The sequence below is a fragment of the Lolium perenne genome, chromosome 6 (assembly GCF_019359855.2).
Source record: "Lolium perenne isolate Kyuss_39 chromosome 6, Kyuss_2.0, whole genome shotgun sequence".
NCBI lineage: Eukaryota > Viridiplantae > Streptophyta > Magnoliopsida > Poales > Poaceae > Lolium > Lolium perenne.
In genome coordinates this window covers 26,964,208-26,989,484 of record NC_067249.2, presented here as the reverse complement: position 1 = coordinate 26,989,484, position 25,277 = coordinate 26,964,208, and the positions used below count along the sequence as shown (strand labels likewise).

At 45.7% G+C, this 25,277-nt stretch overlaps 3 protein-coding genes and 1 pseudogene across 3 annotated transcripts; 1 reads left to right on the top strand and 3 right to left on the bottom strand.

The window, feature by feature from the left end:
• Positions 1-1,665: 1,665 nt before the first annotated feature.
• Positions 1,666-1,758, top strand: LOC127311070 (small nucleolar RNA SNOR75; annotated as a pseudogene).
• A 430-nt stretch (positions 1,759-2,188) lies between these two features.
• On the bottom strand, positions 2,189-5,008 carry LOC127308520 (phosphopantetheine adenylyltransferase). Its single transcript, XM_051339362.2, has 6 exons — positions 4,670-5,008; positions 4,375-4,446; positions 3,523-3,582; positions 3,219-3,313; positions 2,614-2,683; positions 2,189-2,508 (listed from the first exon to the last, which is right to left on the bottom strand). Exons 1-6 carry the CDS (start codon positions 4,907-4,909, stop codon positions 2,347-2,349), a joined length of 699 nt encoding a protein of 232 aa, XP_051195322.1. The 5' UTR covers positions 4,910-5,008; the 3' UTR covers positions 2,189-2,346.
• Positions 5,009-6,471: 1,463 nt separating this feature from the next.
• Positions 6,472-10,155, bottom strand: LOC127308518 (uncharacterized). Its single transcript, XM_051339360.2, has 4 exons — positions 9,534-10,155; positions 8,305-8,407; positions 7,850-8,064; positions 6,472-7,016 (listed from the first exon to the last, which is right to left on the bottom strand). The coding sequence occupies exons 1-4, from the start codon at positions 10,109-10,111 to the stop codon at positions 6,758-6,760; spliced, it is 1,155 nt and encodes a 384-aa protein (XP_051195320.1). The 5' UTR covers positions 10,112-10,155; the 3' UTR covers positions 6,472-6,757.
• Positions 10,156-12,526: 2,371 nt separating this feature from the next.
• Positions 12,527-16,847, bottom strand: LOC127308519 (proteasome subunit alpha type-1). The gene is made up of 2 exons (XM_051339361.2): positions 16,417-16,847; positions 12,527-13,216 (listed from the first exon to the last, which is right to left on the bottom strand). The coding sequence occupies exons 1-2, from the start codon at positions 16,765-16,767 to the stop codon at positions 12,725-12,727; spliced, it is 843 nt and encodes a 280-aa protein (XP_051195321.1). The 5' UTR covers positions 16,768-16,847; the 3' UTR covers positions 12,527-12,724.
• Positions 16,848-25,277: the final 8,430 nt, after the last annotated feature.

Here is a 25,277-nt window from a genome sequence, read left to right as displayed (position 1 = left end):
TTCACACCCGAGTTAATAAGGATCGGAGTATGATCAGATTCAGCTCTAGATAGGGCTCTAACAGTAACCAAGGGAAACTTTTGTTCCCAAGAAGTACTCGCAAGAACTCTATCTAGTTTCTCATATGTAGGCGTATCTCTACGATTAGCCCAAGTGAATTGTCTCCCCGAGAGATCAATCTCTCTCAAATTGAAATGCTCAATGATAGCATTAAAAACAAAGGGCCAGCGGGCATTGAAATTATCATTATTTTTTTCCTCTTTTTTCCTAATAATATTGAAATCCCCCCTACCAACATAGGGAGTGGTTCATGGTCACATGTTCGAACCAATTCAGCCAGAAAATCCGACTTGTGCATCTCTTGGGCAGCCCCATGGACAGGCACAAAAATCCATTCGAAACCATCATTCTTACATTTAATATGCAATTTGACACAATAGTCACCATTGCTCACTTTCAGCACCTGCAGTGTATCTGAATTTACACCCACTAGTATACCTCCAGATCGACCATGGGGTGGTAAACAGAACCAATTAAAATTAAATCCAGCGGCTAACTGGTTTAAAAAGGGTATAGAGAAATTGGATCGCCCTGTCTCCAATAAGGCAATGAAATCCAATTTGTGTTCTCGAATAGCCTCTTTAACAAATAAGTGTTTAGCTGTGTCTTTAAAACCCTCACTATTCCAATTTAAGCCTTTTAAATTTTGCATTATGAGTATTGTTTTTTGATAATTGTCCTTGTACTCTTGCGGACATTGGAGAGATCATAAACCTTCCTTCTCCTCTGATTCTTTTCTTTTTTAATCGGTACTGTCTGTTTGAAGTGATCTACCAAGTTTTTTTTTTTTTTTTTTTTTTTTTTGCGACCAAGTGATCTACCAAGTTTGCATGAGTATCTTCATCATCTAGAAGATCCTCACACAAATTGGATGCTCTTGAAACAATGAGGGAGGTGGAACCTTCATTTGAAATTTCATCAGCATTTTTTTGCATTATTAGTAAAGTTCGTTCACACGCGCGAACACAAACAACTACTACTATTATATGCAAACTAACCAGCCGTCCACGATACGGAGTATGATTGTAGGAAACAAAGCTGCGTCTGCTTTGGTCTCCCTCTGTTCTAGAGAGCTGTAACTGGGGTTATCACTTATCAAGTTAATATACTTTCACCGGGATGAACAAATGACATTCTTTTTTTGGATTGAGATGCGTCGAGCTCCAGCGTGGTTACCTAATTTGAATGGGCCAAGCCTCTCAAAAACGTGTGCGAAATCCGGTAGTACATTCTAATGTGCACCAACTCAAATTTTCCTCGTGTAAATAATCGAATGGACAATCATGGTTGGTGATCGGCACCGAAACAATAGAAGTGTCTGCTACCTCCTGCTAGAACAGTCCGCCCAAGCAGCAAAAGAGTATAAGGCGAAGTAAAAAAGAATAATATTTGTCAGGCGGGGTCTACCGAAGTCTCAGCCCAGCCCAAACCCAAACTGCGTTTGCCTCTAGTTGCCTCGCAGGAGAAGATTCATAGCTACCTAGAATCGTACGAGTATTGTACATAACTCGTCGTGTGTATAGCAGGACTCATAAAAAAATCTAAGCAGGATCTGTTTATTGCTCACGATTTGATCTTGTTTTGGGTCGATCCCTTCGTTCGCGTTCTCTGTGATGATGAAAACATATGACGAGATTGATGTAATCCATTCTATTACACCATGTCCATGTGGGCAAACAAGGCATTTGTCTGAGAGAACAGTGTTTGTTTAGCATTTACCTTGCTAGTTTTTCGCAGCAGTTTGAAGTTTATTTTTTTCTTCTCATACCGAGCAAAAAAAATGGTGTATGCTCTTTCATGACCCGTACATAGTTCTCAATACCCACCCAATCTCGATTGCAAAAGGGACAAATATTATGCATGTTGAATGATAAATCCAAAAACCCCTTTCAGCGATAGGAAATGTGAAAACATTTGTCCTGTTTACTTGCAGCAGTGCATGTTAACTAATTCTGAAATACTTGTGGCTTGATTTGAGAATTTTGTAATTCTTCTGTAGTTTAAGCTTTGTAGCAAATTTACAGGAGTGGAAGCAGAGCTCTTCTGTTATACGTGTATGCTTGTATGCAAATTAAAATATATAATGCATCTTCTCCAGTGTAGAATGCATCTTCTGTTAAACGTCTCCTGCAGTTCAACTTAGATTTTTTTTCTGTAATACTTCTGTAGTTTATACTTGGAAACAAGTGTTACATGAGTCTCGGAGCAGTTCCCTTTTTCTGTGCTTTTTTATATACTTGTATGTAAAGCAGACTGTATAGCACACAACTTGCAATACGTTGTTCTTCAGCTTAAGACTGTTTTGCACTCCAACTGAACCGTTTGTTGTTGCTCCTGCTGATTCAGCTTTTGCTCCTCCAGTTCCTTGTCAGCTTCCATCTTTCTGAATGCTGTAGAGCTGATCTTGTTTCCTGTTGATGTTTCTGGCACTAGTTCCACCACTTCAATCTACAAGGAATGAAAAAAAAACAGTTAACGATCTACCTACACTCCTCAAGTAGATACATTTTTTGAACTAAAGAAAATAAATAGTTAGTGATCTCGCAAGCAAACCTTCAGTTGTGTGAGTCCTCTCTCTGCCCTCTTCCTGTTGACAGCATGCCCTCCTGGCAGTGTCTCCTTGCTGCCCTCAAAAAGTGCAGGCAAATAACATTAGAATCTCTGCGGAGAGAGGCTATAAACAGGTGATCATAGAGACTCTCGATTTTTCTGTGAACCTATGTAGTGCGAATGATGATAACTGCTCAGAAATTAGGACTTATTTGCCTAGAAATTAGGGAGATCAGTAGAGCTTTGACTAGTGTTAGCATTGCTTTTGCTGGACGTGAAGCAAACATGGCTGCCCATCCCATCTATGTGCTAACAAGCTAGCATTGATAGGAGGAGATGCCTTTGGGGTGATCCTAATTCGTTAATCAATAAAGCTCTACGAATTTGTAAAAAAAATTACACTTATAGTAATAAGGAAAACAGTATAATCGATCACATAACTGGAAAATGCAATCACAAGCATTTTTCCGTGTCTAGCAGGACTCTAGCCAGTCCTTGAAATTACATTTGCAAAAGCGCATTACTCTGTTCGAGTTTTTTTTTACTCTGCTAGGTTCCATTTAAAAAAATAATACTTTGAGCCTGAAATAAAGAGAAGCCTGCCTAACCTGACGAGGATTGCCTCCAAAGCTTCATCAACAATGGAGGGGCCATAAGGGTCGATGATTGGCTCGACATGAACCTCGAGATCAGGCTTGATGGACTGTAAATGTAGATACATGTCAAGAATCTTTTTTTTAGGACAAGGCAATCGATATAGTTTATAAGGACATGTCAAGAATCTCAATCCGGGCCCACTAGCTGAAAATTGTCGCAAAGTTGTTGACTTGGACCAGGAGATATTTCATGGAAACTAATGTATTTTGTTGATCTACATATATAAAAGCTTTGCAGGATCTGTTGGGAGTATACCTTGATATAACCCTTGACATTTTCCATTCGCATCTCGATTGGTTGTATAAGGTAGGCATACTGCAACACAAGCCACCAGAAAAACAAAGATGCCCTTCAGATAATTTGATTAGGTCAAAGTGTAGATGCCAAAGCTACATTGCCATGGCCATAGCCAGCTCACACTTTTGACATGTTTTGAAGAGAACCTGTGCAGTTCAACCAATAATTGATGCTTTGAAGGTGGATGCAATTCAACTAATAATTCATTAATTAAACCCTGCACAGAGCATGTCCCCTGTCAGGTCAGGTGCCCATGGTGTTTTGAACCCTCTGTCTACATTCATTGAACTTGTGTAGTTGCGTGGTTGTATTCATACATATAGGAAAAAGATTGCTTGCTAACGATACTGCACACCTACTTACCAATATCCATGACAATGACGTGTCTAGAATACGATACTTACATGGGTCTTCCTAGCATTCGTTCTATATCGATTATCAGTTACACAGAAGCCACTATCAGGACCATCGTTTTTCTTTCCATTCTTCTAACAAGAGAGCATTCGTCTCGGTATGGGTTTTGTTAATAAAACATGGGGTACGAGTTACAATATAGTAGATGTCTAGCAGCATCGCTAGTAATTGCATGCGAGTTGAGACGTCCCGTGTCTCAAACTTAATTCAAAATCGATGCCGCAGCGGTAACGCGTTGGTACATGGTACTGTCTAATGTTTATTGTCAGAGCAGAAAGTGTTTGCAAAATTGATTGGTCCGGACGTATCAGGAGGAGGACAAAGGAGGCGATCGGCGGGTTAAACATTGTAATTAGAGCATTAGGTGACAAGATAGGAGGAAGGTGTTTGACGAACCTTTTTCTTGGCAAGCATCGGGCCGTCGCAGACGCCGATCACGATCCGCTCCCTCGCCAGCTCCGCCGCCGCCTGCCGTCACGCACATGACGCCCAGTTTAGTTTTGGTGGATCGGAGTTACTTAGTTCACGGGATGACAGTGACTTGTTTTGTCCCATCCCTCCCAGAAAATTTCAGGATGAGGAAGAGGAATCATTTGAAAACCAGCGGGCGGCTGATCTCGGACGAACCGAATCAGCCCCGATGCTGAATCACGAGCGGCGGCGCGATCGACGAGAGGAGAGGACAACGGACCTGGAGGAAGAGGTGGTGGCCGCGGTGCAGCCGGTCGAAGGTGCCGCCGATGACGACGGCCGCGTAATTACCAGACGGCTGCGGCGGTGGCGTCGCGGCGGAGCCGGAACCATCGCCGTCGCTCTGGGCTGAGCCCGGCACGGCTTGGCCCGCTGGGGCGGCCGCGTCCACGGGGGAGATGGCGACGGCGGCTTCTTCGGCTCCTCCTTTGGATGCTTGCTCCGCAATCATGGCCACCATGGCGGTAGCGACGCGCGTGGAGTAGCGTTGAATGGAAGGGGAGAGAGCCGGAGAGGGGAGTTGGTTCGCGTGTGCCGGTGTGCGGCGTGGGAGGGAGCAGCGCCGCTTTTTATATGTCGTTTGACTCAACTGGCTGACTGACCACCACCACCAATTCTGGGTGGGTGGGTGCTAGTGCTGCAGCATTCGAATTTTATTTTTCAAAATTCTCCAATATACTTATTTCTCTACCAACACGACTAACTCCCGCTGGATCTAGAACTAAGTTTTCCAATTTATTATACAAGTGTAACTTTTTTTTTTTTTGAGGAAGGATCCGACGCATATATTAGGAAGCTCCACACACTTTACAAGCAGGTCCAAAAGAGAAAAGAAAAATACAAAGAGGACCACGAAAAGTGCAAAAAGCACCCCAAGCCACCAGAAGAAACGCAATCGGATCCACGCCGAACCCCAAGCTCCTAGACCACGCCGGAGTTGCCGTACCGCCTGCCGCCGGGAAGGAAGCGCCTCCACGCCTTGTAGAAGACCGCTGAGCCGTCCGCCGCCGCGCGACGGAAACCGAAACCGATGAACGAACACGGCCACAACGCTTGCTCCCCGCTTCCACCGAACAACCAGCCAACTCGCCGTCGCCCAGGCCAGCCACCACCAGCACCCAACCAGCTCCAGACGCCCACTCCCCTCGCCACCACGGCCGTGAGCAGTAGACGCAGAGAAGACCAAAGACGAGCACCAGCACCAAAAACGGATCGAGCACCACCATCTCCTCCTCCCCTCGCCACCATGGCCGGCCGGAGAAGCAAGGACAGCAGAACTCACCCGACAAAGAACCTTCACGACCTCCCCGGCACGAAGGCCAGAACGGGGAACGGAGGGAAGGACCACGCCCAACTCGCGGACGCCATCGCCGCCGTCTTCGATGTCGCCGGGGGCACTCACACCTAGATAAACCTATGTACACGCACGACCGATTACCAGAGCTCCCCCCCACCTCCCGGTGCCAAAACGGCGACCCGGAGGCGGAGGGGAGCGGCGGAATCGCCGGCGAGACCTGGACCTCCCGAGTCGCCTTTTCCTCCGCCTCTCTCTACTGTAGCAGGGGAGGGGAGGGGAGCGGCGGAATCATTATACAAGTGTAACTGTCGAAACAGAAGTGTAATTGCACACCCATATGCAATTCTAATTTCCACGAATCACAAATTCACAATACAAATCTAACACTTCTAGAGTTGATCTAGTATAATTGACTTAATTCTCGGTTGATGTAGAACTAGAAAAAAAAAAGGGTTTCCCTTTTCAGCGATCCATCGATCGGAAACTCAACACTCTAGGACGTGTGTACACAATTGTTACTCGCCCAAAGTAAATCTTCTTAACCTTTCACATAATTTTGAGGTCAAGCGTTTTACAATCAGGACATTATTTGATCTTCTCACTCTTAGACTGATTAATATTTCTACTCGGCATCATCTTTGAGAGAATGATGAAAATCTCATTAGACATATCTCTAGGCTGTAGCCAAACAAAACAAAGATCCTTGCAACGGAGAATAGGTAAGGTGAGTAGTAACATCAATGCTCAACTAGACAGCCATGCTTAACATACAAGCTTACACATATAACTAGCTCAGGAATAGGCATAGAATAGAATCCCCTAAAAAGAATAGACAATACAACCGCCCGGTACCTGCAAGGAGTTGCTTGGATTTAGAGCAGAAGCAGCTCACATGCTGACATGCTTGGGCGCCCTCTTTCAACAACCCATGTAGAACCATCTTACAGTGCACAATACATACACTCGAAAGCACAAAATCAATTGAATCTGTACCGGGATCTACAGTGCATATCATACTCTAGCCGGGGAACAGATCTTGAGGAACTCGTCTATCTTGGCCGAGTACAGGTGAGGGAAGCTCCGGTAGTGGTCCACATGGGGCGACGAGACGAAATTGTGGGCGGACACGCTCAGCCCCAATGATCTCTGCGTGCTCATGAAGCTCTCTACGCACTCGGCGGGTATTACCCTGTCGGCTGTGCTGTACAGGTAGAACTGGGGGCAGGACGGTTGCTTCTCCGAGAGAACGGCGAGAACCTTGCGTAGTCTCCTGAATGATCAGCAGGAGGCAGAAAAATGTCAGGAAATGAGAATCTGTTGAAAGCGTTTCTATAAAAAACATACGAGAAAAAGGATTTGAAATCAATCAATGATGCCTGAAAGAAAATGAATTATGCTCGTTCACTAATTTACCAAATTATGTGGCGAGGATGAAAACGAGAGGACTAACACGCTGGTGCTAGTTGTGATTTGAGATATCAGTTACATAGTAGGTGTTTCACATGTTGGGGGCATGGGTATTATGTGGCAGAACAGGTAAAGAAGAAACAATAAACCAGCAACATATCATGCTCGCAACATACGTAATGGTACAGCACAGAAGTTTCTATTACAAATTACAACAATAAGTTCTTCAATCCCATCCTCCACCTCTCCAAGCCAGGTGGAAGTAAGAAGCAAATAGCATAACTCCAAAATGATGTAGGCATTTTTTAATGACGAATGCATGTAGACACTAGAATAGAAGGGTCGGCAGGCCGTGTGGGCCCATTAATGAAATATAAAAAATATTGCAAATATGTATCTGGCAATCTAGATAGCTTAATTTTGCAGATGCATGTTGAAATTATTCGTAAGGGAAAACCATATATCCTTAGCTTCGTCACACTGAAATACTGAATACATTACAACATTTTCTTTACAATTTTTAGGTAGCACTATGATATAGAGTAGTTAAAAAGCATAAAACCACCACCAAAAATATAGCCACACTGTATATCTTGTTTCAACGCATACACTTTGGCTGATTTTAACACGGCAAAGATGTGAGCTGTCAATACCATGAAACCAGGGCAATAATTATTAATGGTGAAAGGACTTAACTGATTTACATCAGGTACGTGAAGGACAATCTCAAAGAACTTGTGAAGAGTTGACAGAAGAAAAGTTTCACCCCATGATGGTTTCGTCAAATCGGAGACAGAATTAACTTTGTTCAATGCACCATTCAAAGTAGACCCATCAGGAGAGTCAGCTGCAGGTCCTGTCAAAGTACTGCTTTTCTTCAGCATGGCAGCGGAGAAACCAGCAGCCCAGACCTGAGTTAAGGGTACATATGAGAAACTCCAAGTATACAAGTTTGTCCTCATGGGAGAACTACGTTCAAACCATTGTAGGTGCAATAATAGATTACTATAGTGAAATGTTGCATAAATGCAAGTATCCCACTGGCTAAACTGGAAGAAGGCAATTGCAGCATTTACCATTACCAGTTGAAAGCTTAATTCTAGTGTATCGAGATTCAAGTGTTCAGTAAAAGACTAGTAAGATATACAGACCTCCGGTCTTATCTCTAGAACAGGTGCAGAGTCCACAATGCATCCCCTTATCCTCTCAATTATATCAGCCCTTGATTGTAGATTCTCAAGTACTGCACCATAACTGAAAAGAAATTAAAAGCAATAGTCTTATATACACAGCAAATTTCAAACCATGGACATCAGGTTAAAGACACTGACAAACCAAATCTCCACTTCCAGTTGGGATTTTAGTAAGATGCACATTTAATATTTACAAGTATCCTTATCTATATGCAACGATCACTTGAAACTATTGGACAAACTTGGGTTTCTACCGGAGAAAAAAAGTACAGAGAATCGAAGGAATGTAACTCCAAGGAATTATTTGACATGCAACGATCACTTGAAATTATCGGACATTGAAGATACCCAATCAACCATACAAACATGAGTGTAGTTCACTATCATATATCAGTAAGATGGTAACCACAGCACTGCAACTCCAGGTCTAATCCCTGTATGTAAACCAATGTGACTCAACAAACAATGCAGCTATCCGTTCCTCACTTTGCTTTATTCAACCTACTGATCCAAAGATCTACCAAAAGCATAGGATGAGGCGTTAATAATTGGACAATAACAGTAGGATAGGATCACTCCTACTGCGAGATCAAATACAAGGAAAGAAAAAAGACGTTAAATTAAGAAATCAACAAAACTATCTAAATTCAATTATTCATGTTCACTTTCCTCACTTCTCCTATATGCAGACCACTAGGTGGCGTGAAAGCATGAGACGTAGAGCCACAGAGATAATCAACTAGACACGAAACCTACGCAGCAAAGCAGAGTTTGTCCAGTGTAAGCTGGCACAACACAACACAACCCCCTGGTTTCCATCATCAACAAGTAACGGCTCTTGTGGCGTACAAACAATTTGTTTGTGCGCCTCCCCTAATTTGGGATCTCCTTGATAATAGCACGTGCAGTGAATCAATCAAGCAAGCAGGTTTTATCCACCAACCAACCTCATGTAGCAAATCAAACTGTCACAACAAAAACATGGTGGGCACCAAGCGCAAGTGCCCCCATGTCAATGTGGGATCAGCAAACCATGCAGAGGTTGCCTAACTACACTTGGTCATCAACCTGTTATATCCGAGATTCCGAATTCAATTGTAAACACTCGGGCTTCTACCGGAGAAAAAAAGTGCAGAGAATGGAAGGAATGTGTTTAGAAAGGGAGGAGGAATTTGTGTTTCCCGTACGCGAGCCAGCCGGTGTTGCTGAAGGTGTGGAAGAGGAGCGTGCGTCGGCGGTCGGCGTCGCACCAGGCGGCGATCTCGGCGGCGAGGTCGGCGACCCTGAGCTCGACGCGGCGGCCGAGGTCGAGGCCGACGAGCTCGCGGACGGGGACGACGAAGCGCACGGACCCGACCCCGCGGTCGCGGTAGAGGTCGGCGTACCTGCGCAGGTGCTTCTGGCGCGCGCCCAGCCACCCGAGCAGCACCACCAGCGCGGGCCCCTCGTCGTCGCCGCCGCGGCTGGGCCCGAACGGCGAGGCGGACGAGGCGTCCTGCGGGGGCGGCGGGTCCCACTGGATGAAGGGCTCGGCGTCCGGCGGGAGGAGGCTGAAGGGCGCGTGGTGGGCGGCCGCGGAGGAGGAGGGGAGGGAGATGGAGGAGAAGAGGCTGGCGCGGCCGCGGAAGGAGGGCCCGGGCCCGCCGCGCGGGAACGAGAGGGAGCACGCGACGGGGTGCCGCGCGTGGCGGTACACTACGCTCGGGTGGCGGTGCGCGGCGGCGGCGGCGGCGAGGAGGCGGGCGGAGCAGGCCGCCATCGCCATGGCCTCTGCTCTGCTGCGGCAGTGGCGATGGGGAAGAATAGAAGACGACGAGCGGACGATTTATTAATGGCACGCGCATGCTCGGGCAGGAGGCGCGGCCGGCGGTGGGGCCGGCCTGTCATGGACAGTGGTTTCCGTCGTGGGATCTGCTGATGGGCTGGGTGGGCAGTGAGGTGATGGGGCTGCACGTGGGCCTTGGCTGTGCCGGCGCCGTAGGCAGTAAATTGCGCCATAAACCATCCTTCGTCCAACACTGTACATCCACGCGCCTATGCTATGCAACGTGACATGTTTGTCTCGAAACTAAGTGGTGTGTCTCCGTGACACGATCGACTAAATTTGTACTGTAATTTTTCCCACTCAGACGAAATGTATTTCTACTCCGTAGATTTTTTTTCCTAAATCAAATTTTCAAAAGTTTAACAAATATCATAGAAAAAGGTAGCAACATATATAATATTAAATTAGTCGTTGTTGCAGAGAGTGGGTGTAATTGATATCTTCGTGATATTAGTATATATTTTTCACAAAAAATAATATTAAATTAGTACATTATGATACAACATTTTATAAAAATCTAATTATACTAATTTAGTGTCATAAGGTACTAATTTTTCTATAAAATTAGTCAAACTTTATCAAATTTAAAGTACTGTTGTTTGGAGTACATATTTATCTTGTCTAGATGCTATATTTTCTTCTACTTTGTTGATATGCATGTTTAGTTTACCCGTTGTTTATGTATTGATGATTTATCAATTATTTATTTGAATTATCCTATGTTAATTTGCTTATATATTCAACATAAACTAGCAATATTGCTCTCTTGTGACGGTCTTCCAACATTGTCAAGCCATACTTTCCTTTTCAACACAGTAATTGCTACAATATACCCTGCATTTTGGAAATCATACCATCTATCGACAATTTTCATGACAGTAAATTCACTAGAGTAGTTTATAGCATCTATCAATAATTCATTTTGGAAATAATATGGCACAAAAGATGGAAATATTTTTCTTTTCTTCAAGCCTCACTAAGTTTGAACCATTATCGAGGCAAGGAAAAAAATTGAAATAAACCCTTGTTGTTTATTTATACCAAACTATTTTAGTTTGTCATAACTTATCTTGACACATGCATTTAAGTTTTTGTTGATACATCTTTCAATACGATATCTTAAATATTATTTTTAGATATAGCTAGTAGAATCAACAATGTAATCATGATCATATATATTAAGGTACATCCGCCATACAATTCTATTATATACCATTACAAATATATTTCCCGTGCTAATATGATTTTTTCAGAATTTTTTTTTCCTTAAAACGAACTTCACTGTAATGTATAAAGTGCATATGTAGTTGTATGCCCATAATATCTTTAAATATCTACAAGACCTAGTAGAGCATTGTAGAGCAAATGAATCTAACAAAAAACTTGACAAGCTTTACTAAAAGTTGTTTTCTTAGTATTGTAGAACTGCATGCTTTAACCAATGCAACCAAAATATCGATCTGATGAAAGAAGCTAGCCAATACATTTATACTTCAACACTCCCCCTCACGTGTGGCTGCCTCAAGCCAAAACATGGATCAAAAGTGGGCTGCAATATTTTTATTTTTTATTGCGTCGGTTTGTTCTTGAACTCAAGACCTCTTAGCTCCGATAACATATAGAATTGCATGATCTAGCCACTTAAGTAAAAGACCGATATGGTGTAAGAGACAGGGCTACATTTATACTTCAGCAAGTATAATACTATGAACTTTAGGTGTGTGTGAGGCTTCGACGAGTATTTTGTCCTCCAATATTTACTTCTCAAACCGTAGAAGTGGTGAATGGCCTAATTCTCCTAGAAAGGGTGGCAAAGGGATAAGTGAGAAATAATCTTAGGCTCCGATTATGATAAGGCCATATGTTTAACTACCTTTTCTTGTTTTAATATTTGAATAATTTTGTTTTGTATCTACCAAAAAAAATTGTTTTGTGGGTGATATTACAGTAGAGAAACAGCTGCGATAAATTTCTAATTCTTCAATGAGCTTGCGACGAGACATTATGAATACAAATCGCGCATCCAAACGCCACACCGATGAATGAATTGTCCGCCTCGTTTCTACTTTGCTTGATTCGCAGCATCCTGCATGATTCTCCGTACGGTGTGCAACTGTGCAAGATAGGCATCCATGGACAGACACAGTACATGGGATCCATGCTAGGCTGCTAGCCCACGACGCTGACAGTACTCGCACGAGCGGCAAATCACCACAAGAAAAACAATGTACTGCCTCTGTTTACATTCAACATCTTTTTATGGATGGGGGAGTAGCGCAGTTGTTTGATTTCTTGTACTTTCTACGTTTTCACAGCAGTCTCCTAAATCATAAACGATCGGAGGGCAAAAAGATCTGATGATAAAACATATTCAGAAGGATTATGTTCGCACCGTGACATGATAAATATAATCGGTCCAAACACAAGCATCGCAAAGCTGTAGTCGCACGGAAGCAAAGAGTACACAAGGGGTGGCAACCTTTCTAAAACAACAGTCTAGTCTTTGGGAAACACTGAATGCGGTGTGAGAAGGAGATGGCATGTATCAGACAACTAGATGTCCATTGGTGCAGCGTCCGCCGCAGGGGCATCTGCTGGGGGTGCATCCGCTGGGGGTGCATCACCCCCTTCCTCCTGCATCGGCACATCAGCCGGTGGTGCCTCATCGGCCGCCTCCATGGAGTCGATTATTTCCTGGATCCTCTGGGAGTCAATCATGGAGAATGGCTCGACGGTGCCGTCCTCCTTTGTGCCCACAATAGCAATGGTGCAGTTGGAGCTGGTCAGCTTCTCACCTTGGAGAGTCTCCTTTATGGCCGAGAGGGCATCTCTGATGAGCTGGTCTGGGGTGTAGTCATTGAATTTCTCGAATCTGCGCTCGAGGTAAGTCTTCGCTGCCTGAGAGCGGGAGCCAATGGCAAATGCCTGGTACTCAAAGTAGTTGCCACTGGGGCAGTTGTAGTAGAGATGGGCTCCAGACTCATCTAGACCAGCAACAAGGAGGCCAACACCATAGGGCCTCTTCCATGAACGCTGTGTGCAAACCTGCAACGTTAGAATACAATGTTAATATATTATACGCAATAAGATGGGAAGAGAGATACAATGGTTTAAAACATGTCGATTTTCAGATACTGTTCTTATATACAAGTAATCAAGAGGCTGGGTTTAATAAAATTATTTCGCTACAACTACAAGACTAGAATCACAAAATGGAATCAATAACTGAATGACCTTGAGCAAATACATGCTGAACTTCTCCACAAAACAGAAACATACATCCCCATATGCTAATCAAGAAGTGTCTACTCAACTATGAGAATTTTTTGGCAACATGAGCCCATATTCTAGAAAGCTAGATCCGCCCATCTCAAGCACGAACTCAACCCAGGGGGTAGATGCACATAAGCACGAGCAGAACTAAATAAAAAACTGAGACTATCCATTCCCCTATGAAAGGCAGATATATCATGGTGCCATGAAGTGCAGATATATCATGGTGCCATGAAGTGCAGATATATCATGGTGCCATGAAGTGCAGATATATCATGGTGACTTGAAGTGCAGATATATCATGGTGCCTTGAAGTGCAGATATATCACTGGGCACAACTTAACCTTCCAGTAGTCAAAACAAAATGCATACCAAACCCCATAGTCCACATTAATGATGTGTTTATGTATTAAAGATCACTGTTAGTTTTTACATCTTATTGTTTTGTCTTCGAGGGGAGGAGGCAAATAGGGACATGGAGACAGAAGTAAGTTCGCAAAAGAACAGAAGAATAAAATTGAAATTTATTGGCCAGCGCCATTCAATGAAAAAAAGGCCTATGCGAATCATTACTCTTCAAAGCTAGACGAGGAGACACTTCTAGAGACGTCTTTAAGCTAAAACAGGGAAACAATCAAAGATGAGCAGGAAAAGAATAAAACATGATAAGAGGCAGTGAGCTTGTCAGGGAATAGAGATCCCTACTCATAGATAATAGCAACAAATTTACTAAGCAAACAAGATACGGTTTCTCGCTCCGGGAAAAGGGGATCGCACGAGGCGACCCAGGAGGCGAACGGGGGCTCCCTTGCGTGCCGCCGGCGGCGCCGCCGGTTGCCTCTCTCTCCGTCGGCCGCTCCGGCGGCGGGAGGGAGGGGGAACCTCGGGTCTATTTGTTTGGCGGGTGCGTGGTAGGGTCAGTGTTGTGGGAGACGCTGCCGAGGCCGTTGCGGTGGTGTCGCGTCCAAATAAACTCCTCCGGGCTCCGTTCGCGGTCAGGCGAGGCCTCTGCCTTCGTCTAGGAGCCAGCAGGGTGGGGGATCCCCGGATCTCATCGAGGTCGCGGGCTATGGGGGCTGGAGGTCCATCGGCACCGGCCGGTTGGGTCCTCAGATGGGCGATGGTTCCATGGAGACGAAGACTCTTCTTCCTCCTTGTCGGTATGATTTGCTGCTGCTGTTCTTCTTCTTCCTCTGCGCTGATGCTGGAGGGAGACCCTGGTATGCCCGGGCGGATGGCCCGGCCGCGGTGCTGGACCGGTCGGTTGACTCGAGTTTCCTTCCTTCCGGAAGGGACACTTTTCGCGGTACTCAAAGCCAAATATGGCGACGGCTGCTGCAGGTGTGTTGGATTGGTGTCCATGCCTTCTCGGCGCTGGTGTCAAGGAAGGAGGAAGCAGCGTGGTGGCAATTGTACCGTGGTCGAAGATGATGACCTGCTTGCGCTTAGTTGCAGTTTTTTCCGCCGCAGGCGTCTTCTCTCAAGTTTCTGGGATGATGACACAGGGCTCCGGAGATCCTTATGGGTTATGGTTGTCTTAGGGTGTTTTAGGTGTTCTTGGTCCTTTGTGTTTGTGTTACTGAGTGCTTGTAAGGGTCTACAACTTTTGTATTTTTTCGTGATATGAATGCAGACAAACTAAAAAAAACAAATTTACTAAGCGATTTGCCGGTATCAGGTTTTTTCCGTCTTAAGAGCATACATCTATGCAGTCATCACACGCTTCTAGAAATGTGAATGTCTGATATTAAAGAAACAGAGGCACAGTCTCGATGTGTGGCACAATACAAATTACACATGTAAGCTAAGTTAATTTGTTGAAGCAACAGCTTCTTGGCAGCTTATTATTTCACTTACGGATACAGTAACTAAGGTGCAAAGCACACGAACATATGGTAAATAAAACATGGTTATTATCGTTCTGATTATCAATTATGCACCAATTAGTAGTATTGGATGTACCGTAAATCGCACATTATTTGAGAGTCAGGAGTTGACACAGGATACATAACTAAAAACTGTACAATCTTGAACACAAGCTAACCTACAGAAGTTACCAGACAAAATTGTCAATAAGTGGTGCTGTGATGGTATAGGAAATGAAATAACGATACAAATAAAACTCTTGATTGGTTAAACCAAACCAGAACTAAGCCTTCCAAGGTTCTTTAATTTGAAATCATATCAAGCTTATGTTGTGATTTTCCCTTGTTGAGTTATAAAAAATTATCTGTTGCAAGAACTGGATCGAAAAACAGTCCACGAAATATTTGGTCCAGTGGGACTCCAATCATATGTTGACAGTATGTGTATATCGAAATTTCTTATCACCCTAACTAAATGCCCCAACACACGCGCAGCGGAATAGAGCTGATTCTGCAAACTTCAGGAGCAAAGCCTGATACTACTACGCACATTAACATATATAGGTACATGCTTATCAAGCCCGAGTACACATAGGACCATATTCACACAACAGCAAAACAGAAAATGACAACAGCATAGGTGAAGATGGGGAAAACTCTAGTAGACCTTAAGACTGTATTTCAGTAATATTGCGAGGACCCTTCAGAGGGAAGCTCTGATACTGCTATAGGTGTCAGTTGCTGCACAATTCTACAACCCGACATAAGAAATCTAACAGCACGATAGTCCACGCATGTCTAAATTAACTTATATATGCACAAATCAGAGCAATAGGCTCCAAATTAAGGTTGGATCCTGGCTCCAAATCAGAGCAATAGGCTCCAAATCAAATCCTATATATTTTCTACTAATGGTACGCGCTTCCCGTGAATAATCAAAACCCTAATTACCAAGGAAAATCGAAGACGAGATTATCACACGGTAAGCACGAAACCATAGGTCCCACTCCAGATCTGATTCATCCGCCACGGGAACGTGACGGCACGGGCAGATCGAGGCGAAGGCAGCAGAAATAATAGAAGGGGATCGGGCGGAGGAGGACGGACCTGCGCCTTGTCGGCGAGACGGAGCGCGAGCCTGGAGATGGGGAGGGGCGCGTCGTAGACGAAGGCGTGGTTGATGCACTCGTTGCGGAGGAAGCGGGAGAGGACGCGGCCGTCGGCGGTGAGCCCCGCGAGCGCGACCCCCGCGTGGTCGGCGACGCGGAAGACCTTGCGCTGGTGCGAGGAGAGCTCGTTGTTGGCCTTGTTGGCGGCGGCGAGGACGGCGTGCGTGGCGGAGCGGAGGCCGACGCAGGCGGAGCCCTGCTTGACGGCCTCCATGGCGTACTCCACCTGGAACAGCCGCCCCGCCGGGCTCCACGTCGTCACGTCCGTGTCGTACTGGTTCCGAAACATCTTCGAAGCTCGTCGAGTTCTCGATCCGGGGCTGGAGGTGTGCGAGTGTGTGTGTGCTGTAGGGTTTGGATGTGCGAGGAGACGGAGACCCTTTTGTTGGATTGGAGTTCTTCTTGGGCTTCAAGACCAACAAGGGAGGCGGAAGGAAGAGGAATCAGGGCGGGGCCCGCCGTCAGTGACAAAGGAGGGCAAGTGGGCCCCACGTACTATTTAATTTTTTCTTTCGTATAAGAAGGGAAATCGGCTGGGCCGGACTCAACTGGGCTTATAGTTGTGGGCTATATGGCCGCGTGTCGACGTTGGTACATTTTTTTTCTTTTGAAAAAGACTACTCGCGAGTATACCAATAAAAAAAAGAAAAATCCTCAACAACAACGAAAAAATCTGATTGGAAACAAATCCTCGACTCAATGGGTCTCCCATTATGTTTGTGAAGATGGTATGTTCACAGTCGCGGAAGCTTTGTCAACAATGTTTGTTCTGACTTTGATTTTTGATTTGATTTTTGTCAACAATGTGTATTTGAATGTGCCCTCTAGCTATCTTCCAAACATATATGTCGATGAAACGACCCTAAAATAAGAGGGGGTAATGAGTGCCATGAACGTACCTCACTAGGCCGGCATTTCTTTATCAAGTTGATAAGAGTTCAGGTCAGTCATAAATGTAGATGATGAGGTTGAGATTAGTTAATGTGTTGAACAAACTTACCGGCATGCTCTCAAGGTATCATATCAAAGGAGTCGTTAGCTTTTGTATCTAATCACACAAGGGAGACATTGCATAAAAATGAACTTGATAAGCCAAATTGGTACATCTGCTCTGATTACATAATGAGATAGGTAAAAAAGTTCATGGGCTGGGGGCGCCCCCCCCCCCCCCCCCCTCCCTTGAAAATTATTGTAAGACAAAAATGTTCTGTTAGGAAAAAATCATGTTATCAAATGATTAGTATTAGACTATAGTTTTATGAGAGGGCATCATATAAGCCAATCCACAAGGTTATGTGGTCGAACAACAATATTGAGCAGAGGATGCCAGGTCCCCAATGGCGACATAGGTGCAGCCAAGCTTCTCGGGGGACTCGTATGAGTGCTTGCCAAACAGCGGCGACTCCCCGTAGTATCGATGCTGCACAAATTCAAGAATCCCTCAACTACAAGTTGCGATCATATCACGATTAGGGGAACCAAGTGTCAGATCCTCAAATAAACCTTGATGAAGACGAGGAACGCGTCAAACTTGGGCGCGATGTCAAACATGAAGCATGTGTTGTCGATGAACAAATCTATTGAGCTTTCGTTCCCGATGTACACGAATATCGGTCCGAACGCTTTACCGTCGACGTGGCTTCTTGCCCAGAAGCTATCGTTGACGAGGTACCTCTGGTAGAAGACGGTCGACGAGGCAGGGGTGAAGCTGAAGTGATCCAACTCTTGCGGAAGTACTGTGTAGTGAACCCATACGCCGATGTGCCTTCCAACAGTGCCACAAACAGCAGAGCCAACATTACAGCAAAGGGAGCTCGGCAGCGACCTACTCAGACAGTTCAGCGATCACTCATCAGGAAGCTCTACATGAACATCTCATTTAGTAGTAATGAAAAGCATTTAAAAAAAAGAAGGTAATGGAAGCAATCATGGGCTGGTTCCTTTACGCGAGAGTGGTGAGGTCTGTGCGGGCCTTTTGCATGTCTACATCTCGGGCTTTAATCATGGGCTGGGCTTCTTGAATTTTTGGGACTTTCTAGCTAAATGCAACTGGATTGACACATGAATTACAAGATCCTATCATGTAAATATAACCGGATCTACACCTAAATTACTCCTACTTTTTTCATGTTTACGTAAATAAAACTAGATATACACATAAATTACTTTTCAAGTTTCCTATTTATGTAACCCATTGAGTCGTTTCCCAAACTATTTTGATCTTAGAATTATTTTTGTGCCTATGTTTACCTTTCCTGGCGACAAGGGAGATGATGATACATGATATGTTGTTCGCCACCTTGATTCCAATAGCAAAGAAAACCCATTATGATTTAGTATAGAAAAATGTTATTAAAAAGGCTGAAATTGTATTTACATGAATGGTCAGTTGGTGAAATCATTTCACCCTACCCACCTCGACTCAATGGGTCTCCCATTATGTTTCGTGAAGTGATATGTTCACGGTCGCGAAAGCTTTGTCAACAGTGCTGCTCCGCGTTGAAATAGTTGACATAGATTTTGATTGGTTAGTATAACATGGAAGTGTATTTGAATGTGTCCTCTAGCTATCTTCCAAACATATCACTCGATGAGACCCTAAAATAAGAGGGGGAATGAGTTCCATGAACGTACATCACTAGGCCAACATTGTTTTATCAAGTTGATATGAGTTCAAATCGGTCATAAATGTTGATGATAATTAAGGTTGAGACTAGTTAATGTGGTGAACAAACTTACCGGCATGCTCTCAAGGTATCATATCAAAGGAGTCGTTAGCTTTTATATCTAATCACACAAGGGAGACATTGGTCTGATACTCTGATTACATAATGAGATATGTAAAAAGTTCATGGGCTGGGGGCGCCCCCCCCCCCCCCCCCCGATTGAATATTATTCTAAGACAAAATGTTCTGCTACGGAAAAATCGTGTTATCAAATGAGTAGTATTACACTACATGGTATACCATATAGTCTCAAGATTGGGCAGAGGATGCCAGCTCCGTCGAACACGACGACGGGGGATTCCACCGCGGATAAATTTTGCTTCAGGCTGTTGATGAGGAGAGCATAGTGTGCAAGTGTCTACGTAGACGTTAGGTATCCAAGCTTCTCCAGGGACTCATAGGAGTCCCTGCCAAACGCAGGGACTCCCCGCAGTATCGGTGCTGCACAAATTCAAGAATCCCTCAGCTACAAGTTGCAATCATATCACGATTAGGGGAACCAAGTGTTGTCAGATCCTCGAATAAACCTCGATGAAGACGAGGAGCGTGACAAACTTGGGTGCAATGTCAAACATGAAGCATGTGTTGTTGACTAACAAATTCACTGGGCTCTCGTTGCCGGTGCACACGAATATCAACATGTGTCAACGTCCGATAGCCCATCCTCTCTTTATGATCATATGAGTGGTTTCCGAATGGCAACGACTCCCTGTAGAAACGATGCTAAACAAATCTTTTTTTCGAGTCAAGAATCCATGAAAACTAATCAAGATTAGGTGTAACCAAGGCTCAAGCCTCAAACCTCGATGAAGAAGAGCAGCGCGCTAGAGCATCACCTACAATTTTGAATAATGATCCATAGGAAGACGTACACAGGGCATCAGGCGTGACAACACCCCTCCGAGATAGTGGCTAAAGGACAAAAATAAAACTTCGTTGACTGGGATCTAGGGGTTTTAGGTTGTTGTACGTATACATAACATGTGTATTTTTGTATTGCTTCATGACACATGTGATCGACATTGATGGCAACAAACTACATACGGAGTATGAGTACTATTTATGTGACATGGATCAATTAATTGGTGGCATATCACTAGTAGAAAAAGGGGTCTTTCGTCCAACCCTTTAGTACCGGTTTCCTTACGAACCGGTACTAAAGGGTGCATTAGTACCGGTTGCACTGCACAGGCCTTTAATACCGGTTCGTGACAGGAACCGGTACTAAAGGTACCCTTTAGTACCGGTTCGTGTCACGAACCGGTACTAAAGGTTTTTCCTGCTCCGCACGCACCTCCACCACCCCCCCCCCCCCCTGTGGATCGCCTTTTTTTGCTTTGTAAAATACAAATGAAAATGATAGAAAATTCAAAAAAATAAAATATTTTCAGATTCTTGTATGTTATGCAACCTAGTATTGGGGAAAATTAACAAATTTGAATTTTCACTTTTTTTGCAAAAAAGTTTTGGAAAATGGTAAAACCGCAAGAACTTTTGCGTACGACGTCGAAAAAAAACGTATAATATATCAAAATCATCGTGGGAAAAAGTTACATCCGAATTCACAAGGGTTTACCCGGTTAGCCAATTTTTAGATTCTCAAAATTCCAAATCAAAATACGAAAGCAGGAAGATTTTAGGTTTTTTCCAAAACTTTAGAATTTTATATATTTTTTATTTTTTAAAAATTAAAATTAATAATTATAAGATTTTTTGATTCCCAGAATAACTATTACTTTTATCAAATTATAAGATTTTCAAATTTTCAGGTTTAAAGTTTGGCAAAAAAATATTAAAAGTTTAAAAAATATATAAAAATAATACAAATTAAAAAGTTAATTTTATTTATTTATTCAACATTATTATTACATCATTACTTTTGTTTATTAAAGAAATTATTTGCAATACAAATAATAAAGAAGTGTCACATTGACCAACATGTTAATAGGATTGATATGATACTACTATCAACAACATGTGCGCGAAGCACTTGGAAGTGGGACGGAAAGGAACCCGGAAGTTAAGCGTGCTAGTGTTGGAGTAGTGTGAGGATGGGTGACCGACCGGGAAGTTTGACCAAGGGTAAGTAATTGACTAGAGATTAAGTGTAGTTAGAGACTAACGGAAATATTAGAAATTATGAAAAAAAGGGAGTGAAAATAATTAGAAAAAAATGGATAAAAAAAATTAAACGAAATAGCCTTTTTGTGAAAAAAAAATAAAAATAAAGATCTCCAGCCCCGCGGGCACCTTTAGTACCGGTTCGTAAGGAACCGGTACTAAAGGATGGAGGCCTTTAGTGCCGGATCTTTAGTACCGGTTCCAAAACCGGTACTAAAGGCCCTTTCAAACCGGTACAAAAGGGGGGTTTCTCTACTAGTGTATAAACATTGAGTGGCTCTATGGTCTGGACGTACGCAAAAGTCCAGTAGCCACCGGTCGGGATCTTGGCAACCAACGTTCCATGATCCTTGTGCCCGATCTGTATCACGCCACCCCATAGTAGGTTCGATGAGCTCTTGGGCCAGTGTCCGTAGAACGCTAAATTGTCACGCTTTATGAGGACACAATCCACGTAGACGAAATACGGCCACGGGATGCCTTCTTGGAGCTTGTACCGGTGGCTCCAACCCCGCCTCCCCTTCTCCAGAACCCACACGTCAGGCAAGCTGACGAAGCCCAGCCTCCCGTGCACCTCAGTTAGGTGGTAGCCGCCATGTTTGGCGGACAGCCGGGGCAAGGACATGGCTGCTGAGGCGAAACACTCGGCGTCAAGATCGAACGAGACGATCCTTGTGTCGCCACCCACCTTCACCCAGTGCGTCACACCGTCGATGCTGACGATGCCGGCGGATAATCTGCACCTCGCGCCGGTGGCGGGGGGCGACACGTCCCGCCACGTCGTCTCCCCGAGGGTGAGCAACTGCACAGTTTCAAAGTCGTAACACCGGCTGTAGCTGCATGGGACGTGCACCATCTTGTACTTCCCTGTCGTCGGGTGGTAGGCAAAGTTGTAAGCGGTGTGCCAACCCAACGAGCGCCCAAGGTCGCCGCACGGCATTGGTGGGACGGGCAACGTCTCGCCGGTGGCTGGGTTGACCACCGTGAGGGAGCCGCCGGATTGCTTCTCGTTGGGAAAAGGCTGGGGATCACCCGGGGGATTAGCGATCAAATCGTCCGGTTCCAGCCACTCACGCGCTGCCTCCCTTTGTCGTGGTCCACGCACACACATGGGTGGGTCCCACCGAACCAAGACAGAAAAATCCCCATCTTCTTCTCCACCGCTGTTCCGTGCGAGCAGGCCACTCCGCACGGGCCGCGCCGCCATCCGCACACGCCGCCGTGGCTCAACGCCACAGCAGGCGCCGCCGTCGCCGCCTCCGCCTCGCCTGCTCCGCCGCCCCGCCTAGTCGCTCCACCGAGCGGATCCTCCTCCGCGAACGCCGCCGCTTTCCCCGTGCATCCATGGAGGCGCGGCCGGAATCGTGGCCGGTTTTCCGCGCCGCCGCCTATCTCCATCGCGCGCCACCGGATTTGCACCGCCGTGCGCCACCGGAGTTCGGCCGCCGCTCCTTGATTCTCACCGCCCGCGCCACCGGAGTCCGGCCTCCGCGCTTCGATTCTCACCGCGCGCGCGCCACCGGAGTCCGGCCGCCGCGGGGCGCCACTGGAGTCCGGCCGCCGCGCCCTGGATTCGCACCGCCGCGCGCCGCTGGAGTCCTGCCGCCGCGCCATGGAGCTCCATCCCCGAGCTTCCCCCTCATCAGCTCGCGCCTCCGCCAGCTACATACCAATATTTTTTGTTGCTACTTTGGTTTTGTGGTTTCGCTACAATATTCTGTTTTTTTGCTACAATCTCTCCGGTGAGAATCCATTGAAACTAGGTTTTGCTACATTTGTTATAGGTGTTTGCTACAATAGTATATTTTTCTGCTACAAATTCTCCGGCGAGGTCTCCGGCGAGTCTCCGACGATGTTGGTTTTGCTACTATAGCAAAAAAAGGTTGCTACAATTTTTGTGTGTTTCTGCTACTATAGCATATTTTTTTTGCTACTAAGTCTCCGGTGAGGTTACCTGTGGGTCTCCGGCGACATCTCCGGCGAGTCTCCGGCGACATCTCCGGCGAGTATCCGGCGAGTCTCCGGCGAGTCTTCGGCGGGTCTCCGGCGAGGTCTGTGTTATTAGGTGAAAATAGAGTTTGCTACAATTAAACTGTTTTTTGCTACTTTGGTGCATTATGGTAGCAAAAGTGGGAGAGAGAGCTGGTTGGTTTGATCGGACGGCCGGAAACATTCCAGATCTGTTGATCGGACGGTTGGGGACCAGGGGGATTAGAATTCTAATCCCCCGGGGGACGCCCAGCACTCCCCTTCTCGTTGTCACAAAGACATAGCAGTCCGTTGCATGTGCCAACGAGTTGGTGTCTCAACATGTTTGTCCTCCACACCTCTTCCAAGGACCCCGTAGAATCCGGCGAGAGGTCAGCTACGACGTAGGCGACATGGCCGTTCCAGATGAGGGGCCTAGGACGGCTCTGCATCTCTGTGGTGCGCTTGTTGACGACGTCGCGCCAGCGCCGACAGACAAGACGAGCCCGGCGCAGGCTGCTCGGCGGCAGACGCAGTAGGATCTCCACCAAGGTGTCGGTCGGGATGTAGCGCTCCATTGTCATGGCTAGCTGATCTACCGTTTCTTCTTCTTTTCTTTGTTTCCCACCGTGAATTCTCGATCGTCTCCTTTTTAACAGGTTGGGATAAGAGTCCGACTTGGTTGCCAAGTTAGGTTCCGTTTTTGAACTGAACGTAGCTGTCAAGTTTTTTACGATTATTATCGTGTATACTCGGCATGCTATGTACGGCGCGCACCACAAAAGGACCCAGCGACACCAGCTAGGCGCTACAGAAAAAACAGACACGCACGCGTGCAGTAAAAGAGATTGGATCAGTTCCTAAAAAAAGGAAACTGCTGGGCGTCCCCCGGGATCTGATTCCCAGTCCCGGGTTTACTAGCCGTCGGATCGGTCATCTTGGACGGCCAGATTTGCTTTTACTGAATTTAGCAAAAAAAACACTTCCCGGGAGCAAAAAAAAATAACCCGCTTTTGAACATTGTAGCAAAAACCGGTTCAATCATGAAAATCAAATAAAAGGCTGAACTCGCCGGAGATCTCGCCGGAGAGCTTGTAGCAAAAAGATTATGCTATTGCAGCAGAAAAATGTTAATGTAGCAACTGCATGTAGCAAAAAAGGGTTTCCCCATGAAATAAAAGAAAAAGTCTGAGCTCGCCGGAGTTTCGCCGGAGACCTCGTCGAAGACCCCCGTAGCAAACATATGGTACAATTGAAGTAAAAAACACAGAAAAATTGTATCAAAAAAATATGAGAATGTAGCAAAATCGTAGAATATGTATAGAAAAAAATGATATTGTATCAAAAATACGTAACGTTGGTAGCAAACTAGTAGCTTCGCCCTGCAGAGACAATGAAGGAGACCTCACCTGCAGCAGCGCTGCCAAAAGTTGCAGCAACTTCGTGTACCTAAGGTAGCAACGCCCAAAACCATTGGTAGCAACGTCGAACACCTAAGGTAGCAAATCCACCCTCCGCTGGTATCACTGCAAGATGCCAAAGGTAGCAACGCTGGCCTCCGCTGGTAGCAACAATAGGCGCCCAAGGTAGCACTCTCGACTGTGGTTGGTAGCATCGCCAGATGTTGCCCAAGATAGCACCCCTTTGCCAGCAGCAGCTTCCTGGCGGAGCCTCGCCTTGGTGCCCCTGCGCTCCTCAACGGCCAGCGCTGCTCGCGACCACGGTGCAGCAGGAATGGGTGATCCCGTCGATGCAGGACGGACGAGGGCGCCGCACGAAGGTCGGAGCCGGAGTAGGAATGGTTGTTGGCCGCCCTTGGCCGCGGCACCAACGCCGGGCGAGTGCGCATGTCTAGTCCACGAGTTGAGCGGGCAGGAAACGGAGCACCTGCTGGAGAAGCCACACCGAGGGATGGAGATGAGGTGCGGAGCCGCTCGGCCGGAGTGGGCGCAGACAACGCGGCGGGTGTTGTCGGGTCGAGCAG

Coding starts and splice junctions, on each gene's coding strand:
- LOC127308520 (XM_051339362.2), bottom strand. CDS start 4,909: ATGGTGGCCATGATTGCGGAGCAAGCATCCAAAGGAGGAGCCGAAGAA. Junction 4,447..4,669: donor GCCACCACCTCTTCCTCCAG/GTCCGTTGTCCT, acceptor GCGTGACGGCAG/GCGGCGGCGGAGCTGGCGAG. Junction 3,314..3,522: donor ATGTCAAGGGTTATATCAAG/GTATACTCCCAA, acceptor CTACATTTACAG/TCCATCAAGCCTGATCTCGA.
- LOC127308518 (XM_051339360.2), bottom strand. CDS start 10,111: ATGGCGATGGCGGCCTGCTCCGCCCGCCTCCTCGCCGCCGCCGCCGCC. Junction 8,065..8,304: donor TTCTAGAGATAAGACCGGAG/GTCTGTATATCT, acceptor CCCTTAACTCAG/GTCTGGGCTGCTGGTTTCTC. Junction 7,017..7,849: donor CACGTACCTGATGTAAATCA/GTTAAGTCCTTT, acceptor CTGATCATTCAG/GAGACTACGCAAGGTTCTCG.
- LOC127308519 (XM_051339361.2), bottom strand. CDS start 16,767: ATGTTTCGGAACCAGTACGACACGGACGTGACGACGTGGAGCCCGGCG. Junction 13,217..16,416: donor GTCTCGCCGACAAGGCGCAG/GTCCGTCCTCCT, acceptor CTAACGTTGCAG/GTTTGCACACAGCGTTCATG.